General features: G+C 47.5%; 1 protein-coding gene across 1 annotated transcript; it reads left to right on the forward strand.

The window, feature by feature from the left end:
• Window positions 1-108: 108 nt before the first annotated feature.
• Window positions 109-18,260, forward strand: COTL1 (coactosin like F-actin binding protein 1). Its single transcript, XM_048958988.1, has 4 exons — window positions 109-218; window positions 398-480; window positions 9,183-9,340; window positions 16,901-18,260. Exons 1-4 carry the CDS (start codon window positions 142-144, stop codon window positions 17,009-17,011), a joined length of 429 nt encoding a protein of 142 aa, XP_048814945.1. The 5' UTR covers window positions 109-141; the 3' UTR covers window positions 17,012-18,260.
• Window positions 18,261-20,545: the final 2,285 nt, after the last annotated feature.

The following is a 20,545-nucleotide window of genomic DNA, read 5'->3' on the forward strand; positions in this document are numbered from 1 at the left end:
GGGGCGGGCCGGTGGCGGCAGCGGGTTCGGCTCGGCTCGGCTCGGCTCGGCGCTGCGCGGTGCGGTGCGGCTGCAGCAGCGGCGGAGGTCCTCATCTCCGCGCCGCTCCGCGGCCGCCGGCCCGCTCCCCCGAACGTCCCCATGGCCACCAAAATCGACAAGGAGGCGTGCAGGGAGGCGTACAACCTCGTCAGGGACGATGCCACCGAGGTGAACTGGTAGGTGCACCGCGGTGCCGGCATCTCCTGGACAGGCACCGATGCTCCTCTGTTTCCCGGCTCCTCTTCCCCCTTTCCCCGGGATGTTTTTTGGAATGCGTTCCTCCCCTTCTTCTCCTTTGCCTTCCATAAGGCTGACTTTTAAATCCCGTCTCCCTTCTCTTTTCCCCTTCCCAAAGGGTGACGTTTAAATACAACGGCTCTACGATCGTCCCCGGAGACCAAGGGGTAGACTATGAAACCTTTAAGAGGAAGTGCACAGGTAAGCTCCTTCCCGATGCCTTTGGCGCATACAGGGGGAGAGATGGGAGAAAACTTGGGGGAATTGCAATTGGTGCTGCTTCCCCTGTCCTGCACGGTTGGGTTTCCTGCTGCCATGAAGCACAACTCCCTGCAGTCCATAGTCCAACCACTCCTTTGTTTCACCCCCGGACTTAAGATCCTTGGGGCTTTTCCCACCCTTTTGCACAATTTCTCATTGCTTCTCCACCATCACCGAGACAAAAGGTTCGATTAGCAGGAGTCCCATTGTTCGGCGCCGCGTTTTCAAAGCGTGACCTCTTGCCGACGAGCAAAGAAGCGTTCCGTTTTTGGTGCCTAAAAATGAACTCAGACAGCTTGTTTTGCAATAAATGGTGCTAATGTAACCTCGTGTAGAAGGCTTGCTCAGATTTTTTCAGAAGGTGAAATCTGAGCTGCGGTTCTGCCCCAAACAATGCGCTGGGAACAGGCGGCTGTGGCACAGCACGACCCACCCGTGGGGCTCCGGGTTGAGACGTGGCAGCTGATTGTTCCACTGTCGGATGTGGATTATCAACAAAGCCCAGGGAAAGCCAAAGATAAACAGATATTTAACTTCACCTGATCGCAACTTTCGACGCCTTTTACAAAGCTTTGACTTTGCTCCAAATAACTTCTGGGGGATGTGGGATGTGGGACAGCTTCTCCCCCGGCGTGGCTGCTGTTTAACAACACTGGTATGAAGCATTTGTAATGAACTGTAGATAATGCTGCTCTGCTGCCGGCAAAGCTTCCTCCCTCCTCTAGTTACAGAGCAAGTGTTAGGTCTGTGTTTTTATGTTATATTTGTACTGCAGAGGAGTTGGGTGCTGAACAATCTCTCCCTCCTCCAGGTGTGCCTGTGGCACTGAAGGCAAAGCCCCACGTCCATAGAAATGCCACTGCCTATTCCATGGGTCTTCTTCTGGCTTGGCTGCATTCACTGGGTCAGAGAGAAGGATTTCCAGCGACTTAAATGTGGGCAGGGTTTGGTCAGTTAAAAAATATCAAAGGAGAAAATATGTTGTAGCCTTTGCACTGCAGTTGGTGATCAGAAGGGTTCAGAATGCTCTGCTCTGACGTTTGCAGCGGGTTCTCACCAGGATTATTACAGCTACTCAATTCCAGCTGTTCTTGGGAGCTCTGCAGGGAAGATTCTCAAAGCCAAAAATCATCCTTTAGATGATGTCAGAAGAGCTGATGACGTATGTGGCAAAAACTCCTTCCCACCTAGCTCTTCATGTGCAATATTAGGATAAAAAAGAGCAGCCAGCATGCGGGGGGACCCAGGGCTCAGTGCTTCTGAAGTTCAGCCCAATGTTATCTCAGCATTGTTTTCCTGGAAGGTCAACAGCACCAGCATCAGTGCTGTGTTCTATGTCTCCTCCTGTGGCTGAGATAACCGAGTGTCTCCAAGTCCCTGGACATTTGAGGCTTGCAGAGGGACCTTCCCCATTTATTTCCCCTCGTTTTTCAGGGGCTCATATCTTTATTTTGCCTGGACTGACTTTTGATGTTTTGTCTGGACTGGTACCCTCTATAGGAATGGTTCTCATTGTCTGTGCCATAGCATGGGAATACTTTACATCGAGTGGATAAGCAGGAGGAGGGGCTTTGGCAGGGAGCAGTCGCTGGCCGGGTTGGGTTGGATGCGAAGAACAACTAATGGAGGCATGCATTACACTTTGGAACATGGCCAGTTTTGTTTTCTTGCCATTGCTTGCATGTGACAAACCTTTAAAAAACAAGGTATTAAAATAGACAGAGTTTACGGAAACTGATTTATATCTGCAAAGTGGGAAGCTGGCCCCACTGCTGGAGTGTTTTTACAAAAAGGAATTTGCACACGTTTTAGGCATAAGCATGGTCATGGGAAGAGCTGAGTGAAAGGCATCAGTGGGGTTGAGGTGGCCCATTAGACTTTGATGTGCAGCTCAGCCCTTACAGCAGCTGGGTTCCCTTCCTTTCGCTCTTTTCTCATGCAGGGCTGCTGCTTGGCAGATGAGGGGCCAGGGGTTATTGGTTATTCCCCAACCTTCTCTGGAGCACAATCGCTGCAGGCCAGGAGAAGCAGGCAGGCTCAGGTCCCAGGCTCCTGGCTGAGCACCCAAAAGGATCTTCCTCCACTCACAAGTCAAGTGCAGCGCTTGCAGAGGGTGAGACCAGGTTTTGGTGCCTCCATCTGTGCAGCCACCCTTTGTCTGGACCACTGGATTGAGAACAGGGCTCATGGGCAGTTGTCGTTTCCTTCTCATCTGGAAGAAAGGTGCCAAATATTACTATGAAGAAGAGCTGGTTGGAATACTTTTACTGGAACAAAGTCGCTAAGAAAGAGTAGGAAGGGCTGGGAAGAGCTGCTAGATATGATTCCCTCCTATTGCTGCATGTGCTACCTCAGCTCCTTCTATGTTTTCTGGAGGAGAGAGGAGCTGCCACTGATGCAAACAGCTTCAGAAAACATGATGAAAGGATTAAAAAAACCCTGACATTAGAATGAACTTCCTTCCTTGTTTCAAATTCCTGTTTTGTGAAGAACACTGCCCCCAAAGCCACAAAGTGCTGCAGCTGCCTTGGGTAGAAGCTGAGCATAATTTGGTGGTTGAAGGTGAGAGCGCGAGCTGGAAACACTCAGTGTGCAAAATGTCACCAAGAGCACTAATTCATGTGGCACTGAGACCAGGGTGGCCTTTTGTACCGGTTTGGAGGACGTCTGTCCATGGTGGAAGTCTGCCTTGTGTGTGGCAGAACCTGGGAGGTGCCGGAGGGGTTTGTTGGTAGCAGGGCTTCTGCTCACTTTTCTTTTCACGCGGCCCATGACTGAGTCTGTAAACCTCCTCAGCGAATGAGAGAGGCTGAGGACAAAGGAAAAAGTAAGAATTTGTTTGAAATCACTTCTTTTAAATAGAGCAGCAGCTGAAAATGACCACGTTAGGAGCCAGCCCTGCAGAGCACCGTGTTTTGCTGCTGAAGGAAGGCGGTGCAGATGGAGTTGATCAGCCACGGGGCTCTTCCTCTACTCTCAGATATGTGTTGCACATGGGAACCGTGCTACATGTCCTGGGGTGGGGGCTGTATCTTCCTAAGCTTTTTGTACTGGCAGAAAACTTTAAAGTACCGTGTACTTAACATATTTTCATACTTGAAGCATTTTCAGTCCTCTTCTGTTCAAGATCCCAGTGTGACACCTGTGCTGCATGCACAGCCTCATCCTTGAACCTTTGCCTATCAGTCACTGCCATGCTGTTGTTGGCAAGGTCCGTATGAGGCCACAGGATGACAGAGACACTTGGGCTGTGAGGCTGTAGGCACTGCTTTAGTCTTCTCTGTCCTCCAAAGGCAGCCCAAGAGGTGTGAACACCTGTCCAGCCTTTTCTGAACTAAAGCCATCAGGCTGGTTTAAACCACTGACACAGTCAAGTTCTTATGAGGAGATTAGAGGTGGCTGCTGATGGCATGTCCTCTTGCAGTCCTGTGTAATGACCAGCCTACGTGACTGCACTGGCCTTTGGGTGACCCAGAGAGTCTGGAGACCATAAGTTAAGGGCATTAATTGCGTCAGGGTCATTAAACGCAGTGTAGACACCCCCTGTGTCTTCTGGCTGAGAGCTGTTTTGGTTGGGTTTAGCAGCACAGATTACCTCGGCACTGAACAAGGACTTAATTCAGGGCTTTCGATCCATTTGACTTCACAGTTGCAGCTTTTCCCTTTGCAGATGGCTTGGGTCCAGGCATAGCTTTCATTTGGTGTTCAGTGGTACATGGACATGAGTTCACTTAGGCAAAACGCTGAGCTGGTGAACTGGAAGCCAGAAAGCCAGATAAGAGTTGAAGGTTATTGTACAGAAGGATGTTAAGGCTTCTGGGTTTTGTTGTTCCTTAAGTTTCATCACTGGGCTGGTGTTGCTGTTGCTGAGAACAGCAGGATGACTTAAAACTGAGATACCAACGTAAACCACCAGGCAGAAACATCCGCTTCAACGTTGGGGTGCATCAGTGATACCTGACTGCACGGACAGCTGGGTTCACTTCCCATACCACAGAGCAGCAGAGCATTGCATGGCCTCTGTCTGTAGTTTATTTTAATGTCTTTTTTTTCATCCTGTCATTAAGTAGTAGAGAGATGGGAAGACTGTTTCCTCCGTGCCACATGTGAGCACTTGTTTCTCAATGCATCTCTGACAAAAGAAATAATGAGCCTTTTCTTTGGAAAGCCCCAGCGCAGATAAATAATTGCGATGACAGCATGGAATGGGATCGTTATTCATGTGTCTGAAAAGATCAGACCAAAAACACACTGTGCATTCAGTGCGAGGAAGAACTGGAAATCTTTGGGCTGAAATAAATACCCTATAAAATCGTTCCTGGTTGACACAGAGAATTAGGAAGAAAATAGTAATGGGACTTGCTTCTGGTACAAATGTGGGCTTATGACAGTTGCCCTATAAACACTGGCCTGTATATAAAATTTAGGAGTTAAGATCTGAGAGAGAGATCACCAAGATTGCATTGACACCTCAGGATGGAGTTAAGAGCTGTAAAAATGCACAAGGGGTGACGAATCAATGCACACCTTCCTTCCTTCAGGGATGGAGACAAACTTAGTGCAAGCCATTGCCAGCATCCTGCCTCCACATGGCAGCAGGGCAGAGAAGGGCTGGCATTGTCCCCAGGGCAGCTGTGGCTTATCTACCAGGATGCTGCACAGCTGAGGGAGCAGGAGGAGCTTCTTCTTCACGCACGTGTGTCTGAGTGCCCCGCTCAGCCATGGTTGGTGTCCCAGCTGTAGTTCTGCAGTCAAACCTGATGTGTTTGTCTTGGATGGCTTAATGAACATGCTTGCGTGGTGCAAGACAGTATTGCAACAGAGATGCACAGGCTTCAGTACAGGGACAAAAACAGCGTGCTGAGAGGTTGGGATGGGTTCTGTCAGCCACATGGCTGAAAGGGTGGCCAGAGAGGTGGAAAACTGACAGGCTGATCTCACATAAACCCAACGAAAAAGTCCTTCGCACAGCCTGTGGGCACTGCCAGTAACTCACTGTGGGGAGAGCACACACAAGCAGTTCTTCCCGTGGGCTGCGTGCTGTGTCACCCTGATGGAGCAGGCAGGTGAAGCCAAGAGTGTGGCCATTCAGTGCCACCACAGGAGGCATTCAAGGCCAGGCTGGATGTGGCTCTGGGCAGCGTGGACTGGTGGTTGGTGACCCTGCACATAGCAGGGGGTTGAAACTAGATGGTCATTGTGGTTCTTTTCAACCCAGGCCCTTCTTTGATTGTATGATGATGTGAGAGTGGATTTCTTTCTTGCAGCTGATAGCTTTAACTGATGAGTCAGTGCATTCTAACCCAATGGGAATTTTTGTGTAGAGCTGAAACAAAGGGTTTGAGCGGATGAAAAAGAGGAGAATGCCATCAAGGAAATCTCTGCAGCTCCACATCAAGCTTTGTTTACAGCCAAAGGCAGTTTAATCAGTGTATCTGGGAAATCCTGCATCGTAAGGGGCTTGGAGAGAAACAATAACTGAAGTTCATTAAGGCATTTGTTGTACTTCTAATTGTTTGTATAGCCCTCTTGCCTTGCTGTGCAACTGCACTTAAGGGAATAGTGATATCAGTAGGAATTAAGGTTAATTTCTGCTGTGTGTAACTTGTGAGATCTTCTCCAATAAAGCTGCTATTTCCATTCCACCCAGAACTATTAATAATATCTTTTAATTGCTTCTCTACGCCCTGAAATTCGTGGCTGAGCGATGAGGAAGGTGGCTGTGTAGAGCTAGGCAGGATTTCCTCTTGCAGAGGAAACCTTCTGTCTGTGATTTGTTGGATTCCCTCCACATGCAGCAAAATTCCTTTTTTTGGGGGGGGGGGGTGGGGGGAGGAGGGGGTGGGAAGGAGGATTATTAACGCCTTGAGGTTCTGAGCAGAGCCAGCACTGATGGCACCGATGGCTCCCAGCGCAGCGAGGTGATCTGGCAGGGCAGAGCCCATTAACTGTGAAAGAGAAAAATCTAGGAGCATAAAAGAAGTCCTGCTTTGATCCCGTTATCGCTCAGAACAAGCTTCGGACTCATTGTGAAACTCAACTGCTTCTGCTCAGGGATTTTCATCAGGAGGGTCACATAACCAGGCTGAGCCAGTGCTAAGATAGCCCGCATCTGTCCTGTTGTCCTGTTGGGAAAGGAGACAGGCTGATTGCTAAGGGCTCTGATTCACTTTCCCTCTTGGCTTCATCTGCATCTGCTGAAGAGCTCCTCAGCCACTGCAGTCACAGACCGGCACGCTAAGTTAAAGCATGGTGCCTTGGAAATCTGCACTGAATACATTGGAAACCTGCCTCAGGCAGGGCAGTGACTCAGAGCCCACATCTAACCTGCAGTTGCTCATTAAACTTACTGGGACCTAACACCATGAGGTAGTTGTTCAGCCACCCAGTGCAGCTGTTCTGATAGCCCACATGGAACTGCTGGGTTTGGCTCTGGGTGCTGCCACTGATCGAGCTGCTTTCAGACAGAATGGGAAACTCCATCGAGAAGCAAATCCTGCTGCTTCCAGCGATCCCTGGGTTCATACTGACAGATCCCTAGTTTGGATTGTTCTCATTCATTCTACTTTTGCATTAGCTTTATTTTAAAGGAGTAGATTCCAAAGCAGGCTTCAGGCTCTGTAACAGCCTTTAGTAAAAGAACAGGGATCAAAAACCTCCACACTCAGAATGGAAAGTGATTATCCACGAGAAGGGCTGTGACACAGTTACAGAGCTGTAGGGGACAGGACTTGGTGTCATTAAAGTGCCTTCCAGCACTGAGTTCCCATAGGAACCCCAGTACAATTCTTAGCAGAGCGTGGCCTCCTTTCCCGTCAGATCTGGGAAAGCAAAGTCTTTTTTCCGTAGAACTGTTAATAGTAACGTTTGGGGATTTGCTGTCTCTCTTCACCTTGGGTATTTCCTGGCTGTCTGTTCATTTACGGCTCTAATCAATCTTGGCAAGAGGATTTACTGTCAGGAGCAGGAGTCTCACCGTAGGTTTGGTGCACTTGCCAGTCATTGGGCTTCTGAGAGGGAAGTTTTGTTTGCCTGCTCTATCTGTGCACTTGGCTCTTCTGGTCTGCCAGAAGATCCATCTGAGTAAGAGCTCTCTTTTTCTTCATTTCAAATCTGAGATCTTCAGAAGAGTTTGTTTGAAACGCTCCAGCAGGCTCACACACCCCTACATACATTTTCCAGCTTTCCCCAGTACTCCTCTGTCAGTGGCAAAAAACAGAGAGAACAAAACAGGAGAACACAGGTGTTTGGGTCCTTTTGGACTTTAAAACTTGACGACATTCATTAAATGGAAGTTGTCTTTACTGACACTTTGGCAAAACACGGCGTTTAAGAATCTGAGATGTCAGCTTTCAGAGAATATTCCCTTTTTTTTTTTTCCTAGCAGCATATTTTCTGGGGATGAGCAATTCCCAGCTCCTTTTCCCCATTCCCTGGAGCTGCCGGGGCTCTTGTGACCCTTCCTGGAGCGTGCTGACCTAAGGGATGGAATTTTGGCTCGTGTCACTGCACCTGGAGTCCGTGTTCTCACCTGGCAGCAGTCGAGACAGCAAGTACCTACAAAGCACATTGAACTGGTCACAACAAGTGTAACCAGAATGAACACGATTCTTCTCAAACAGCAAGCCTGTTCTTCTATTTTGAGTCATCTCCCTTCATTAAAAAGGTCTTGAGCGCCCTGTAACAGATGCAGTAGCTATGATTAGATATATTCCACGATTGCACAACTGTCCATCTGCTCTGCTTCCCTGCACAGTCCTGGGTAAGGCTCCAGCATCCTGTGTGCCACTGAGGCTGGGACAGGATGGAAGGTGTCACATGCTTATCAAGTGTCTGTTATCATGCAGGAGTCCAGCAGTCTCAGTGGATGAGCTGCTATGCAATGAAGGTACAAACTCTTCCAAAGAGTGTTCAAGGTTTTTACACATAGAGCCGAACTAAATAACTCTTGTCTGGTCTGATATGGCAGAAACTGGCTGGAAAGCAAAGATCAGAACATTTTTTAAATCCAAGGCCTTTGTCTACAGGGCTTGGGAAAGAGTAGAAAAGCACATCTGGGGAAGCAGCTTCAGATTTGCTTTAGATACTTCTTCTACCCTCCTCTTTTTCTTGCAAACTCATACTCCAAGTGAGCCAGAAATGTTGCTGAAGGGAAAGCAGGAAAAGGATCAGATCTGCACAGTGGCCAGTTTCTGGGTGTATTTTATAAAAGGTGATCTTGATCTGGCTATCCTCTAACAGACGGGCTGGGAAATCACTTTGTTCTCTTCTTGAGCAGTGACCTAGAGATGAATGATCAGTCTGAATGTGTAACTTGGGTTAGCTCTGGGCTGAATGTGTAACCAGGCTGAGCTCTGTGCTCTCAGACTGCCTGTTGATTGTGTGTTAGCCATTTCCAAACTCATTAGCAGTGCACTAGTGAAGCATGGGCAAAACCAGATTCTTCCCAGTCCTGCTTTGCCAGCAAAGGACACATGAACAGAGCTCCTGTGTTGCCCTGTTAGTCCAGCACAACGCTGTCATAGTGCAGTATCAGTGCTCTTTGGTCTTTAATCTGTGAGCAATAGTCTTACTGCAGAAAGCAGTGAGGGGAGGATGTTTCTGGTTTTAATCACCTTGTTTCTGTTGCTTTGTCCCTCCAGATGATGTTCGATTGTTTGGCTTTGTCCGATTCACCACCGGTGATGCCATGAGCAAGCGAGTCAAGTTTGCCCTCATCACCTGGATTGGAGAGGATGTCAGTGGCCTGCAGAGAGCCAAAACCGGGACCGACAAGACTCTGGTCAAAGAAGTAGTACAGGTAACCCTTCTCAGCCAGCTCTCATTGCTTTTAGCTCTGCCAGCATTAGCAGGAGGTGAGAGAGGGGGAAGCATTGAGTCATGCTTCATCTTATTGATTAATCCTTTAAAAAGAAGACCTTTTCTTATTGCCTGACTTCTTACTAAGAAGACTTGACATCTGCCCTTCGAGAACTCAGGCATAAAGAAGCACCTTTGAACTTAAACACATCTTAATTATTACCAGACAAGAGAACACATGCTTCCCCCTGTGTTGCCATTAAGAAGTTTCTTATCTCTTTCCTTGATAAGAAAATGACAATACTATCAAGTGGTAGAGAACAAAGCATTATTAAGTTAAGCAAATAAGTCTAAACAGAAAGATCTGTGTCTGTTTTTAAACTTTTCCCTTGAGGCCTTTTGTCTCTGTACAGTGAATTCATGGACACAATCAAATGGAGTCTAAGGTCCCTAGCAGTACCAATTAACCGTCAGCTTTTAATAGCTAACTAGGTTTGAATAGTCTTGTGTTTGACTGTGGGCATATCAGAGAAGAGAAATGTGCTTGGTGCACACCTTGGAAGGACTGTGCTTGAATTGGATGCCCCAGCAATGTGCCCAAGCTCTGTCAAAGTGAGGAAAAGCAAACACCTACCAGAGAGAAGTGAAGGGTGGAAGGCTGCTGCTGGAAAGGCAGAGACGACGCTCGTGTTCAGCACATGTATTCTGAAGAAGCATTTAAAATAAGATTAGCTCTTTCAATGAGACCTAAGGCCAGCTGCTCAATTCCTTATAAACTGGTCATTCTTGCTGCACCACGAGAACAAGCTGAATATTGCAATAATTTCCCTTAATTATTTTGCTCTTGATGACGTAAAGATATCTTCCAGTAGGACCATATGGAGGATGAGAACAAAGCCCCCTCAGTTCATTGGTATTTTGTGTGATAACAGAGGATGTTTAGATAGGAAGCATGAACAATATAACAAAATGTTCTGAAAGAACAACTATGCAGAGGGGCTCCTTTTGAAAAGAAACTTCCATACTGATACCTGTGAGACAGGACAGCAAATCTCTGCTTATGTGAAGCAGCTGAAACTGCGTTATTGCAACCGTGGAGGAAATCATAGAGTAACTAATGAATGATTCATATTAGAATCACTAAGACGAAGATTTTTAAAAGATGTTTAGACAATTTATTTCTGTTGGGCTGAGTAGCATTCCCAAATTCTGTTCTAAGATCTGTCCCTTAGGTCTGCTATGTATGATTTGCAATTCCACATGTTTCATATTTGATTAGTAACTTGTGTGAGTTAAGAATCCAGTGCAACATGAGCCATCCCTGGCTGCTCGTGAGGAGACTTCTTTGTACAGCAGATAAAAGCTTCCAGTTCTGTGATCTATGGGAGAGACTGGCTGGGCTTACAGAACAACACATCTCCAGTTTGAGAAGTGAAACTTCAAGGGCATTTGCCATCTCGTAATATTTGCAAAAGCTAACTGGAGCTTTTTATCCACGACCAAAGCACCACTGTGAGAGGAGCCTGCTTTATACTCTCTGATATGTTGTAGATGCACTGATGAGCTGTGGCTGAGCTCTGCTCAAAGCTGAACAAAAGCCAGCAAACATTGTTCTTCCACCAAGAGGCTCAAAGGGAGAGAGTCAGCTTCAGTACCTCCCAGCAAGCAGAACCCACAGAGCTGCATCTGTAGGACGAGGAGAGTTCACACATGGTGGTTATTATCCCAGAAGCACCTGCCATAAGGAAAACCAGAGGGATATTAACCATTGAAGAGTAGATTAGGGGCTCCTGAGCAAAAGGATGCAATGCTACAAAGCAAGGAGAGCAACTGGGCTCTTGCCCTTGCTTTTGTATTCCTCCCTTGGATGGGGGAGCAGGTGCTGGGAAGGCTGTGGGAGGTGGCTGGGGAGTGGTGCTGCTGGTCAGTGGAGGAGGCTGCCAGGAGATCTCTCAGGAAGCAAGGACAATTGATTTTTAGCTGTAATAGCTATAAAATTATAGGGATGGATCTCATCAGGTACAAATAACTGTATTTCCTCTGAACAGTACTAGCTGAGAATCAGATCTTACTTATTTGGAAATGTCCTTATTGACTCTTTGACGTTGTTGGAAAGAAGGCTGTGCATTTCTTTTGAAGTGCAGAAAAAAATGCATTTCTCATTTAAGGAACACTGAGTAGCACTTTTCACAGCCGTTTATTTTCTCAGATGCAGCCTGTGACTTGGTCCAAGCAGTTCAGCTGCAAGAAGGTTAGAAGTAAGGGCAGGACCAGGAGCAAAACTTCCAGCTAAGGAACTTGTTTGACAAAACAGTAATCCCACAGTGACTCCAGCTAAAGGGCTTCATTTGTTTGAGTACACAGAGCCACTAGCTGTCATGCCAAGGCTGCATACAGATGCCAGCAGATACCAGCTGAGCAGAAGGACTCTGGGAATATTTTCTGCTTGGCTACAAAGGATTCCATCCAAAACTGGTCTTAAACTCACCTTTTATGTTCCTGGCAACAAAGACATCTCTGCCTTTTCCCTTCTTTCCCTTCTTCCCAGCATGGCACAAGCCATGGCCCACTCAGCATTAGCACAGCAGACTCCCTCTGCTCCAGCTGTTTTCTAACCTCCTTTATCCCAGAAGCTCAGGAGACACAGAATTCTGGCCTGAGCCCAGAATTCAAAGCTGTTGTGAGCTGCTCAGTGTGGTTATCAACGCCTGCTAGCATGAGGTGCAATTCAGCCATAAAAATTCCTGCAAAGTCCAACCTGGCAACGGTGGGTTTAAGTACAGGAGAGTCAGGCCTCCCAGTAAATGGCCTCATTCGCTCTGGGGAGAGGCAGAAGGATGAGATTACATGCTTTCTTTTGAGTAAGGACAAGCTCAGACCCCATGGTTGCAGGGCTGGGAGTGGCAGTGCTGCCATGGAAGGGTTGGGATGGAAAGGCTGAAGAACTGAAATCAAGACTTTGTTTCTCTGAATGTTGCTTCCTCTCCACAAACTTGTTTCCCTTCATGACTGCACTTCCTACCAGGTGATTTTAACCCTTCATTAGGCAGTGTGGAGCTCTTTTTCCCAATGGGACTGACTTCCCCTGAAGAGCTGTTTGAGCAAGGGACTGACCAACCTTTGTCAGTTTGCCTTCCATAACTTTTCACTCCTCTCTGTTTTCTCCAGCACTCCTGCCCCCACAAAATCATGTGCTCTATTATGTGCATAAATCATATTCAAAGTGAAACAGTTCCATTTCTGTGAGCAAATATTCATGGCATTTGATTCATTCTTATTTTTGGTGAGGAATTCACCCGACTTCAGTGATGTCAACAAGTTTGCCAAATTCTTGCTCTGGAGCTCATGGTCAGATCTTCATCTTCCTTGCCTGTTTCTCTTTCCTCCTGGGCTCCTCACTGCACTGATGCTGCTGTCATGATGTAGGACCACTTACAGGGTTATTGTCTTTCACTAAGGGCAAATAGACCGTATCTAATGGTCTATCCATGTATGTGCACTGGGTTTCTTATGTGAGTATGGTAACTTAAACAGAAAATGATTTAATAGTTTTCTGTTTTTTATTATCAGAAAATCAAATTCATATGTGGTACTGCTGGGAAGGGAAACAGAATTGCACTTTTTGACAGTTCTTTTCTGGTTTATTGTGATGACCATACCAAGTGGATATGGATGCACATGAACTCCTACTCCTGGTTTAGAGAAGGTGATGACTTTATAAGTAACAGAAGTAACTTCTTTAAGCAGCCTCCCATCACCCCACATCTGAAACACAGCCCTGTGACTTCCCCAGTGGGATGCAGAACGGGTAGGAAGAATTTGCAGATCAGCTGAAATGCAGTTTCCACTGCTGTGAGATGTGTTTGCCAGAGGTTAGAGCTGGCTTCTCCCAGTGGCTGGAAATGATGTGTGGAAAAGTTGGCAAGGTATGAAATGGAAGAGAGGAGTTTTGCTGATGGCTTGGACTCCCTCATCTGATTGCAGCACCAGGTTGGGTGCAGCCAGAGTGGAGGGCAGTGGTGCTGTATTGCAGTGCGTGTAACCTTGTGGCTCTCCTTGCTCTGAGGGAAGCCCTGCTAGAACATCCCTTTGCTGCAGCCATAGCACATTTCTCATCTTCCTACATGACCTCAGGTCTAGGACTCACACCATGCTGGGAAAGAAACTTGGACTATGGACTTTGTCAGCTCCTCTGAAGCAGTACCTTATGCATGGAAAACAAGATGTCCAATGGATGGAAGCAGTGACATTAAGCAGGGTGGATCTGAGGATTTTGAGCATCAATGGAGGCCACAGCAAGGCCCAATGTAAATAAAAACAGCAGGTAGCTGCTTGACTACCTGGCACCATCACTCACTGCTAAGAACCCCTGTGTCTGTAGACGATACAAGGATTTTCCTCCTGGCTGCAGGCCTACCCATGCTGGGATTTATAATGGCCTCCGCAGATCTTTTTGGTACAGTATCTGCACCAGGCAGATTTTCCCTTGGCCAGCTCAGGGAAATTTTATGACCCCAGATGCTAAACATTCAGAGCCTGGATTAGGCAGAAAATCTACTCCACCTTTTTGTTTTCCTCCTTAAAGTTGTCTGGAAGAGAAAGTCTGGACCGACCTTGCTGCACAAATTTCACACCTCCCAGGGAGGGATGCAGGCTCTGCTTTTGTGACCTGGCCTGCATGGTCAGAGCCCCTTCTCTCCATAGTGGCACATGTTACAGCAGACTGCATTGCTTAGCTGTAACCCTCGGCTACTCAGGCACAAAGGGAAGCAAGTGCTAGGTTGGTATATTGACGAGCCATGTGTAAATTGCACTTTCTGTGTCGTGTTCAGTGATTTAAGAGGCAAAGCATAGCACTGTGGTTACTGGCATGTTGTGTGAGTGATAAATGGTGTCATTGTTTCAGTTATCTGCAGGCTGCTGGTGACTGGTGCGAATACAAAGGCTGGGATTCTGCAGGGCTTGCTGTGGTTGTAAAAAGCTTGGGGGTAGGGGATGAAGAAAAGGAAGTAGGGGGGGTGAAATGAAGATGCTTGTCAGCATAGCGAGGGCTCAAGCATCAGAGTTATGCATCATGCCTTAGGCAGCTACAAGTACTCTGCAATTCACTTGAGAGACATTAGAGAATGGCATTTGTGAGGGAAGAAACACCATGGACTTTCCCCACCCCTAAGAGAAAGAAGCTCTTAAGGAAAATCTGGTGGCAGAGCAGAAAGCTGACTGAGTCAATGCTGGCATTGCTGCTAGCTACTCAAAGCTCCAATCTTTTCTTGAGCTTTGTCTGAGCCAGTCTGCTGTGATCAGTTATTTATAACTGCAGATGACAGTCACAACAAATAGGGACCATTGCTTGGTTCAGCTAACATCAGACCTGATTAAATCAGCCGGGAGTTGTTTTTTATTCTGGCATTTTCAGCAGGATCAAAAAAAAAAGAGTGAACTCTGGGTAACATGGCCCTTGGCTGAAAAGTGCTGCTGTTGACCCTAAGTGTTGGTCTCCAATCTGGGAGCCACAGCCTTCTTGCCCTGATGGCACAGGAGTCATCAGATGCTTTTAACAATCTTAGAACACTTCCATGCTTCCCTTCATCTTATGATTTGTGCCCTGAACAAACCTTCACAAAGCTCAGCCCCAGAGAACTCAGACAGTTCAGAGCACTGAGTGGCTGGAGAAAGGTCAAGCACGATCCCAGAATCAGGAATGCTAGGCAGTAAACTCACCCCAAGCACCTTCTCCCTTGGGGCCAGGCTTGATGGGACGCCGTGGTGGGGGAGAGCCAGTGTGAAGAACCAAAGGAGTCCCTACAGCACCTGCAAAGAGAAAGGAATAAACTTCTGTTATTTATAGCAGTGACCCAGATTGCTCTGTGAGGGCACAAATCTGGCACAAGAGGTGGCCCCGTCAGCTAAGAGGATATTGAAGAGTGGCTGGGAACATAACCCATCTGGCCAACTGCTGGGGGGAAACTATTCCAATCTGGTGTCCCGGTGGCTCTGACATGAAATAGTGACTGACCCCCATAGGGCATCACCCAGGAATCGTCTGGGTAAGTGTCCACTTGAGAAGTGTCCAGTGTTTGAGTAATTATAATTGCTGGTGCCTGGAACATAGCTTCCCTCTGGCCATACATGAGTGGACTTGCAGCCTAATTTCAGATACAGCTTAATTCTGCAGACAGGGCATTAAAGGAAAGCCTCCCTGCTATATAAAATATGTTTTTCATGGAACCTTTCTCAGAAAGGTTATGGGCCTGACTCAGTTGTCACTGCAGTCAAGCTAGCACTGAAGCCATGTAATCGCATACATGATTTTTTTTCCTAAATAAACACTTCATTTCCCATTTCCCCTGAACTCTGCTAAGACATGGATGAGTGCCTGTAGCATCTGTCCATCCTCACACCAGAAAAGCTGAACATAGGTTGAAGCAGAGCAGACAAGGCTCCTCCTAGCTACTATAAGCCTTTTTTTTTCCCTAATCAACCCTCCAGCAGTGAGGATTTCCTACAGTGTGAAACAGGATCAGAGCAGCATGGGGTCTAATGGGGAGGGAGCTGTTCTGCTCTCCCTTCCATTCTTCCACCGCATGAAAGAAGTGCTGGGGCTCTTTCAAGCTGCATCCTTCTCCACCCCCTCCTTTACCCAACTGCAATCCCAAACAGAGACCCTCGAGACGATACCAAATAAAGAGCTCTCTCATGGCTGAGAGCCTGAAACCAATTAGAAACTCTCTCTGCTATAGGCACTGTGCAGTCCTGGTCTCAGAGATCCATCCTGAGAAAGGTTTTCTCTGTTCCCAGCCTCACGTAGCAGCAGGCTGCCTAGGGCTTGCCTGGCTCACGCTGCTACAAAGAGCCTTCGAGCTGCCCTGCAGTACACAGTGCGTTAACAGAGCATGTCCTTAAAGGTCACCTGGGATCATTAGACCACAGAGCACTCTGGAGCCTATTAACAAAGCCTTTCTAGGACAATATCTTGGTTTTGGCCATGATGTGAATTAGATAGTTCAAAGGAGAGGTCAGTAAATCTACCAAAGTAGACTTATATGCTCTTGGTAGCATCTGCATGCTGCTCTGCCTTTATCAAAGCATCCTTCCTCCATCTGGGGGTATGGCTCTTCAGTGTGCTGTAGAGCTGGCTTTCTTTTTAGGAGAAGGGCTCCCAAAAAGCACTGGGACACCAACAGGACTGCTGACATGGCCAAGGCCACGCTGAAGGTTTGTGGCAGCTGTAGCTCCTTAGTTTCCACACTACTTAGGGAACTTGACCTAACCTTGCTGTGCACTTCTTGCTAGGACAAGCTACTGCACAGGGCAGGATTAGCTCTTGCAGCCGGTGCCTGTAGAAGCAGACACATAAAATTGCTCTGTGTTGAGTCATAGAATTGTAGAATGGCTTAGGTTGGAAGGGACCTTACAGATCGTTGAGCTCCAAGCCCCTGCTGTGGGCTGGCTGCCCAGGCCCCATGCAGCCCGTCCTCCAGCACCTCCAGGCATGGGGCATCTTTACACAAGACTGGACAAGCATCCTCTATTGAACAGGCTTTTTCTTTACCTCTTGCAGAACTTTGCCAAAGAATTTGTGATCAGCGACCACAAAGAGCTGGATGAGGACTACATCAAGAACGAGCTGAAGAAGGCCGGGGGGGCAAATTATGATGCACAGACTGAGTAACCACAGGAACCTCCTGGCACCAACACCCGGATCTCCAAGGGAGGGGAAGCACAGCAAACTAACACAGCTGAGAGATGAGGCAGCTGAGCCCCCAGCTTTCTGTGTGCACTCCTCAGAACTCCCTTTCTTTGAACAGCGGACTTCTATTCTCCATTCCATCTCATCAAACATTCCTCTTTGGGGTTCTGTTCCACCCACCCCCCCCCCTTTTTTTTTTAACTCATAACTCTTTCCATGTTCTCGCATCTGTGGAATTTAAGTTTTGCTCTGCTTTGGTCCATATTCAGCACTGTGTTTGTAGCAGCTTGCCATCCTGTCCTTCTTTGTCTGCATGCGTGTGTGTATGTATTATTTAGTTGGGCTCAACCTCTGAAGGGAGAAAGTTCTGGGGGAGTTGTGATCATGGATTCTTTTCTTTGTTTTTTTTTTTCTAATTGGTTCTCACTGATACTTTTGGGAATGATATTTTTGTCTGATCTAGGCTCAGGTCAACACGAGTTGAGTGCACTCCAACTTCGATTAAACTGTCTAAGCTTCAGCATCCAGCTCAGAACTGATCTAGCAGCTTAAAGAACAAAGCGAACAAACAGCAAACCTTCATCTCTTAATAAATGGGAATAAATTTGCCTTAAACACTGCTTGACAGTTGCTATGCTACGTGCTACATCTCTACCCCTCCCTCTTAAAAATAAGATCCAACGCGATCCGAATGTGGGGGTTTTGTTCTTTTCTGAAGGTATCATGGCACAGTAAACCGGGGGGGCTTAGAAATGTCTGAACATTTGTTCACTATTTTGTGTACTTTGGTCTCTGGGTTTGTATTTGACTTTCCAAACGCTGGGGCTCAGGAGGTGAAGCCGAAACGTGTAGATTTCCTTTTGAACATCTGCATAAATGGCAGCCGCTGAATCCTCGCAGCCTCCTCTGCCCGTGAGCCCATCTTTGCAGCTCAACCCAACAGCCTGAGCGATGTGGGGCTGCAGGCAGTGCCTCCTGCACTGTGACCGAGGGATGCAGCATGGAGTTCCGTCCCAGCCAGGCTGAGACACCCAACAGCTCGGGCTCAGAGATGACCTGGGCGCAGTTTGTTTGGTACCAAACTGTCAGTTTGGGGGCTTCTCTGTATGGCTTTCTTTTATTCCATCAAAGGTAATGGTCCCCAGAATCATGTGTAGGGGAAAACTGTTGTACTGAGGCTTGGAAGTCAGCGCTATAAACCCATTATGGAAATAAATGTTTTTCAAGAACAGTTCTCAGAGGCTCTGTTGTTATTCTGTCTTCCCTGCAACAACAACCCTGTATTTAGGAGCTCTCTTAATCCTCGGTGTAGGGCTCTGAGCTCTTGCAACCTCAGTGCTATTGGGAGAATTAAACACTGGCTTAAATGTAAAACAATTCTGGTGCCTACAGCCCTTGCCTGCTCTGAAAGCAAAGAGGTGACCATGGCACATCTGACACACTTCTGTTCAGCAGCTCTGTGCCTACATTTCCAGCACCAAAATGCCAAGTGGAAACTGTAATTAGGTCAAAGAGAATTTCACACCCATGTAAAATAACCATAGAGAGCTTGGGAGAAGATTTGGGAGTAAGAATGACACTTGGAGTGAAGTTGGGAAGTTTCCTGCACAGACTTCCATGGAGCATTACCATTCTGGGACCAACCTTACTGAGCTTTGCACTGAAAGGAGGGAAATAATGGTTATTTTAACAGGGCTGACAGCAAAGAGAAGCATAACGAAAGGGAAAGAGCTTTGCAGAGAGCCTGAGACACTCTGGGGCTTTGCCTCACTGCTTCAGTGGCCACAATAAACTTTTACGTGCCAGATTGTGGGGAACAACTGAGAATTTCTACAGATTATCAAAGATTTGTTTTCTCTGTTGGAGCCATTCTTGCCCAGGGCTGACAGCCCAATGCTGATAGAGCTGGGAGGGGAGGCACTCCAGTTGCCCCTGCCTTGGGTTTTCTCCTCACTTTGCAGTGGGTGTTCAGAGCATTCCTGCATGATAACCATCCCATTTACCTCAGTCAGTCAAGCTCACAAATCCCACATTGCTCTCTGGATTGTCTCTGGGGTGTTCTCATGCACATGGTCACATTGTGACCACAGGAAGATGGAGATCACACTGTGAGCTCAGCAATTGCATAAGGAATATTGGATACTTCGGAGAAAAATGAGGGAGACAAGGAGCTACTCATCTGTGGTAGGACACCAGGACAAATCCTTATGGAAAAAACAAGCCCAGTGAGTGACACTGATAACAAACAAGTAGTGATTTTACTGTTGTTTTCAGCCTCAATTTCGTCTTCTCAGGTGGGTCCCCAACCACACCATCCTGCAAATGCTCTGAAGAACAGTAGCACAGTGGCAGCCAAGAGAATCACGGCCACACTTGTCGAACCTGCAATCAAGTGCAACATTAGCTGTGTCACTAAGAATGCTGTGGGCTCATGGCCAGCCCCAGCTCTGCTCAGAGCACATGAGCATGCCCCCCAGGTGGCTGCTTTGCAGTACCTGGGACAAAATCTCATTCAAGAATCTGCTATTCCCCTCCCTCTGTGTGAGTGATTTCTCTAAGAGCAATCTAAACTACAGAAATTAAATGGCTTTGCTTATAAAATGCTGCTGATACTTTGCCAATACTAAAAAAACTTTTATTTTCCTCAAGAGAGTGATTATTGGTAGGAAGTCAAACCCTTCCCAAGCCTGCAATGGGAGCAGCTCAGCGAGCACAGGGTGATGGGCCTGGGGAACTCACAGCCTCCTCTGCAGGCTGACACCAACCTCTGGGCTCTGCTCTTCTTGGCTACAAAAGCACCTTCCCCACAGTGCCTGCACGCATCATCCTTCCCTGTTAATAATTAAGAATGCAAGAAAGAATTCACAGCCCTTATCAGAACTGTGCTGATAACACTGCATCCTGGAAGTTATGAGACATGGATTTGCCTTTTCATTTTTAAGGTGAAGTGCCCTGCTTTGCCTGTGGTTAGCATTTGCAACCTGTTTTTGCCTTAGCAGCCTCTCCATTGGGTTTTAAAGACCCTCTGCTGCACAAAGGCTTCGGGGACACGTTCCAGAAGCCTGCAGTGCCATATGTGCCATATGCCAGGGCTTGGGGCCAGGGGTGCCTCTGGCAGCAGCTGGGGCTGTGCCTGGAGGGGAGCAGCCAGAGACAGCACAGGCTGCTTCAGATTTGGCCTCGCCAAAGGATTTTCTATTCCTCCCCCCAGGTAATGGATGCCAGGCAGCACCCACTTTTAGCAGTGAGCTGAGCACAATATCCTCCAGCATCTTCTTGATGATCACAGAAGTAGATAACTATTTCAGCAGGTCCTGGTGGGAGGTTTTTATGCAGTATGGGCAGATAATGGGAGGGGATGGGGCTCAATGATTGGCCCCCAGAGGGGGTTAGGGGGCTGTGGAGGCCAATGGATAGAAAAAAGGGCAATATTGTGGTTTGAGCATGGGGGACAAGCAGGGCTGCTGTCAATCAGAGTGGCTGCAGCACACTGGAGGGCAAATTCTGCCCCTGAGG

The sequence above is a fragment of the Lagopus muta genome, chromosome 12 (assembly GCF_023343835.1).
Source record: "Lagopus muta isolate bLagMut1 chromosome 12, bLagMut1 primary, whole genome shotgun sequence".
NCBI lineage: Eukaryota > Metazoa > Chordata > Aves > Galliformes > Phasianidae > Lagopus > Lagopus muta.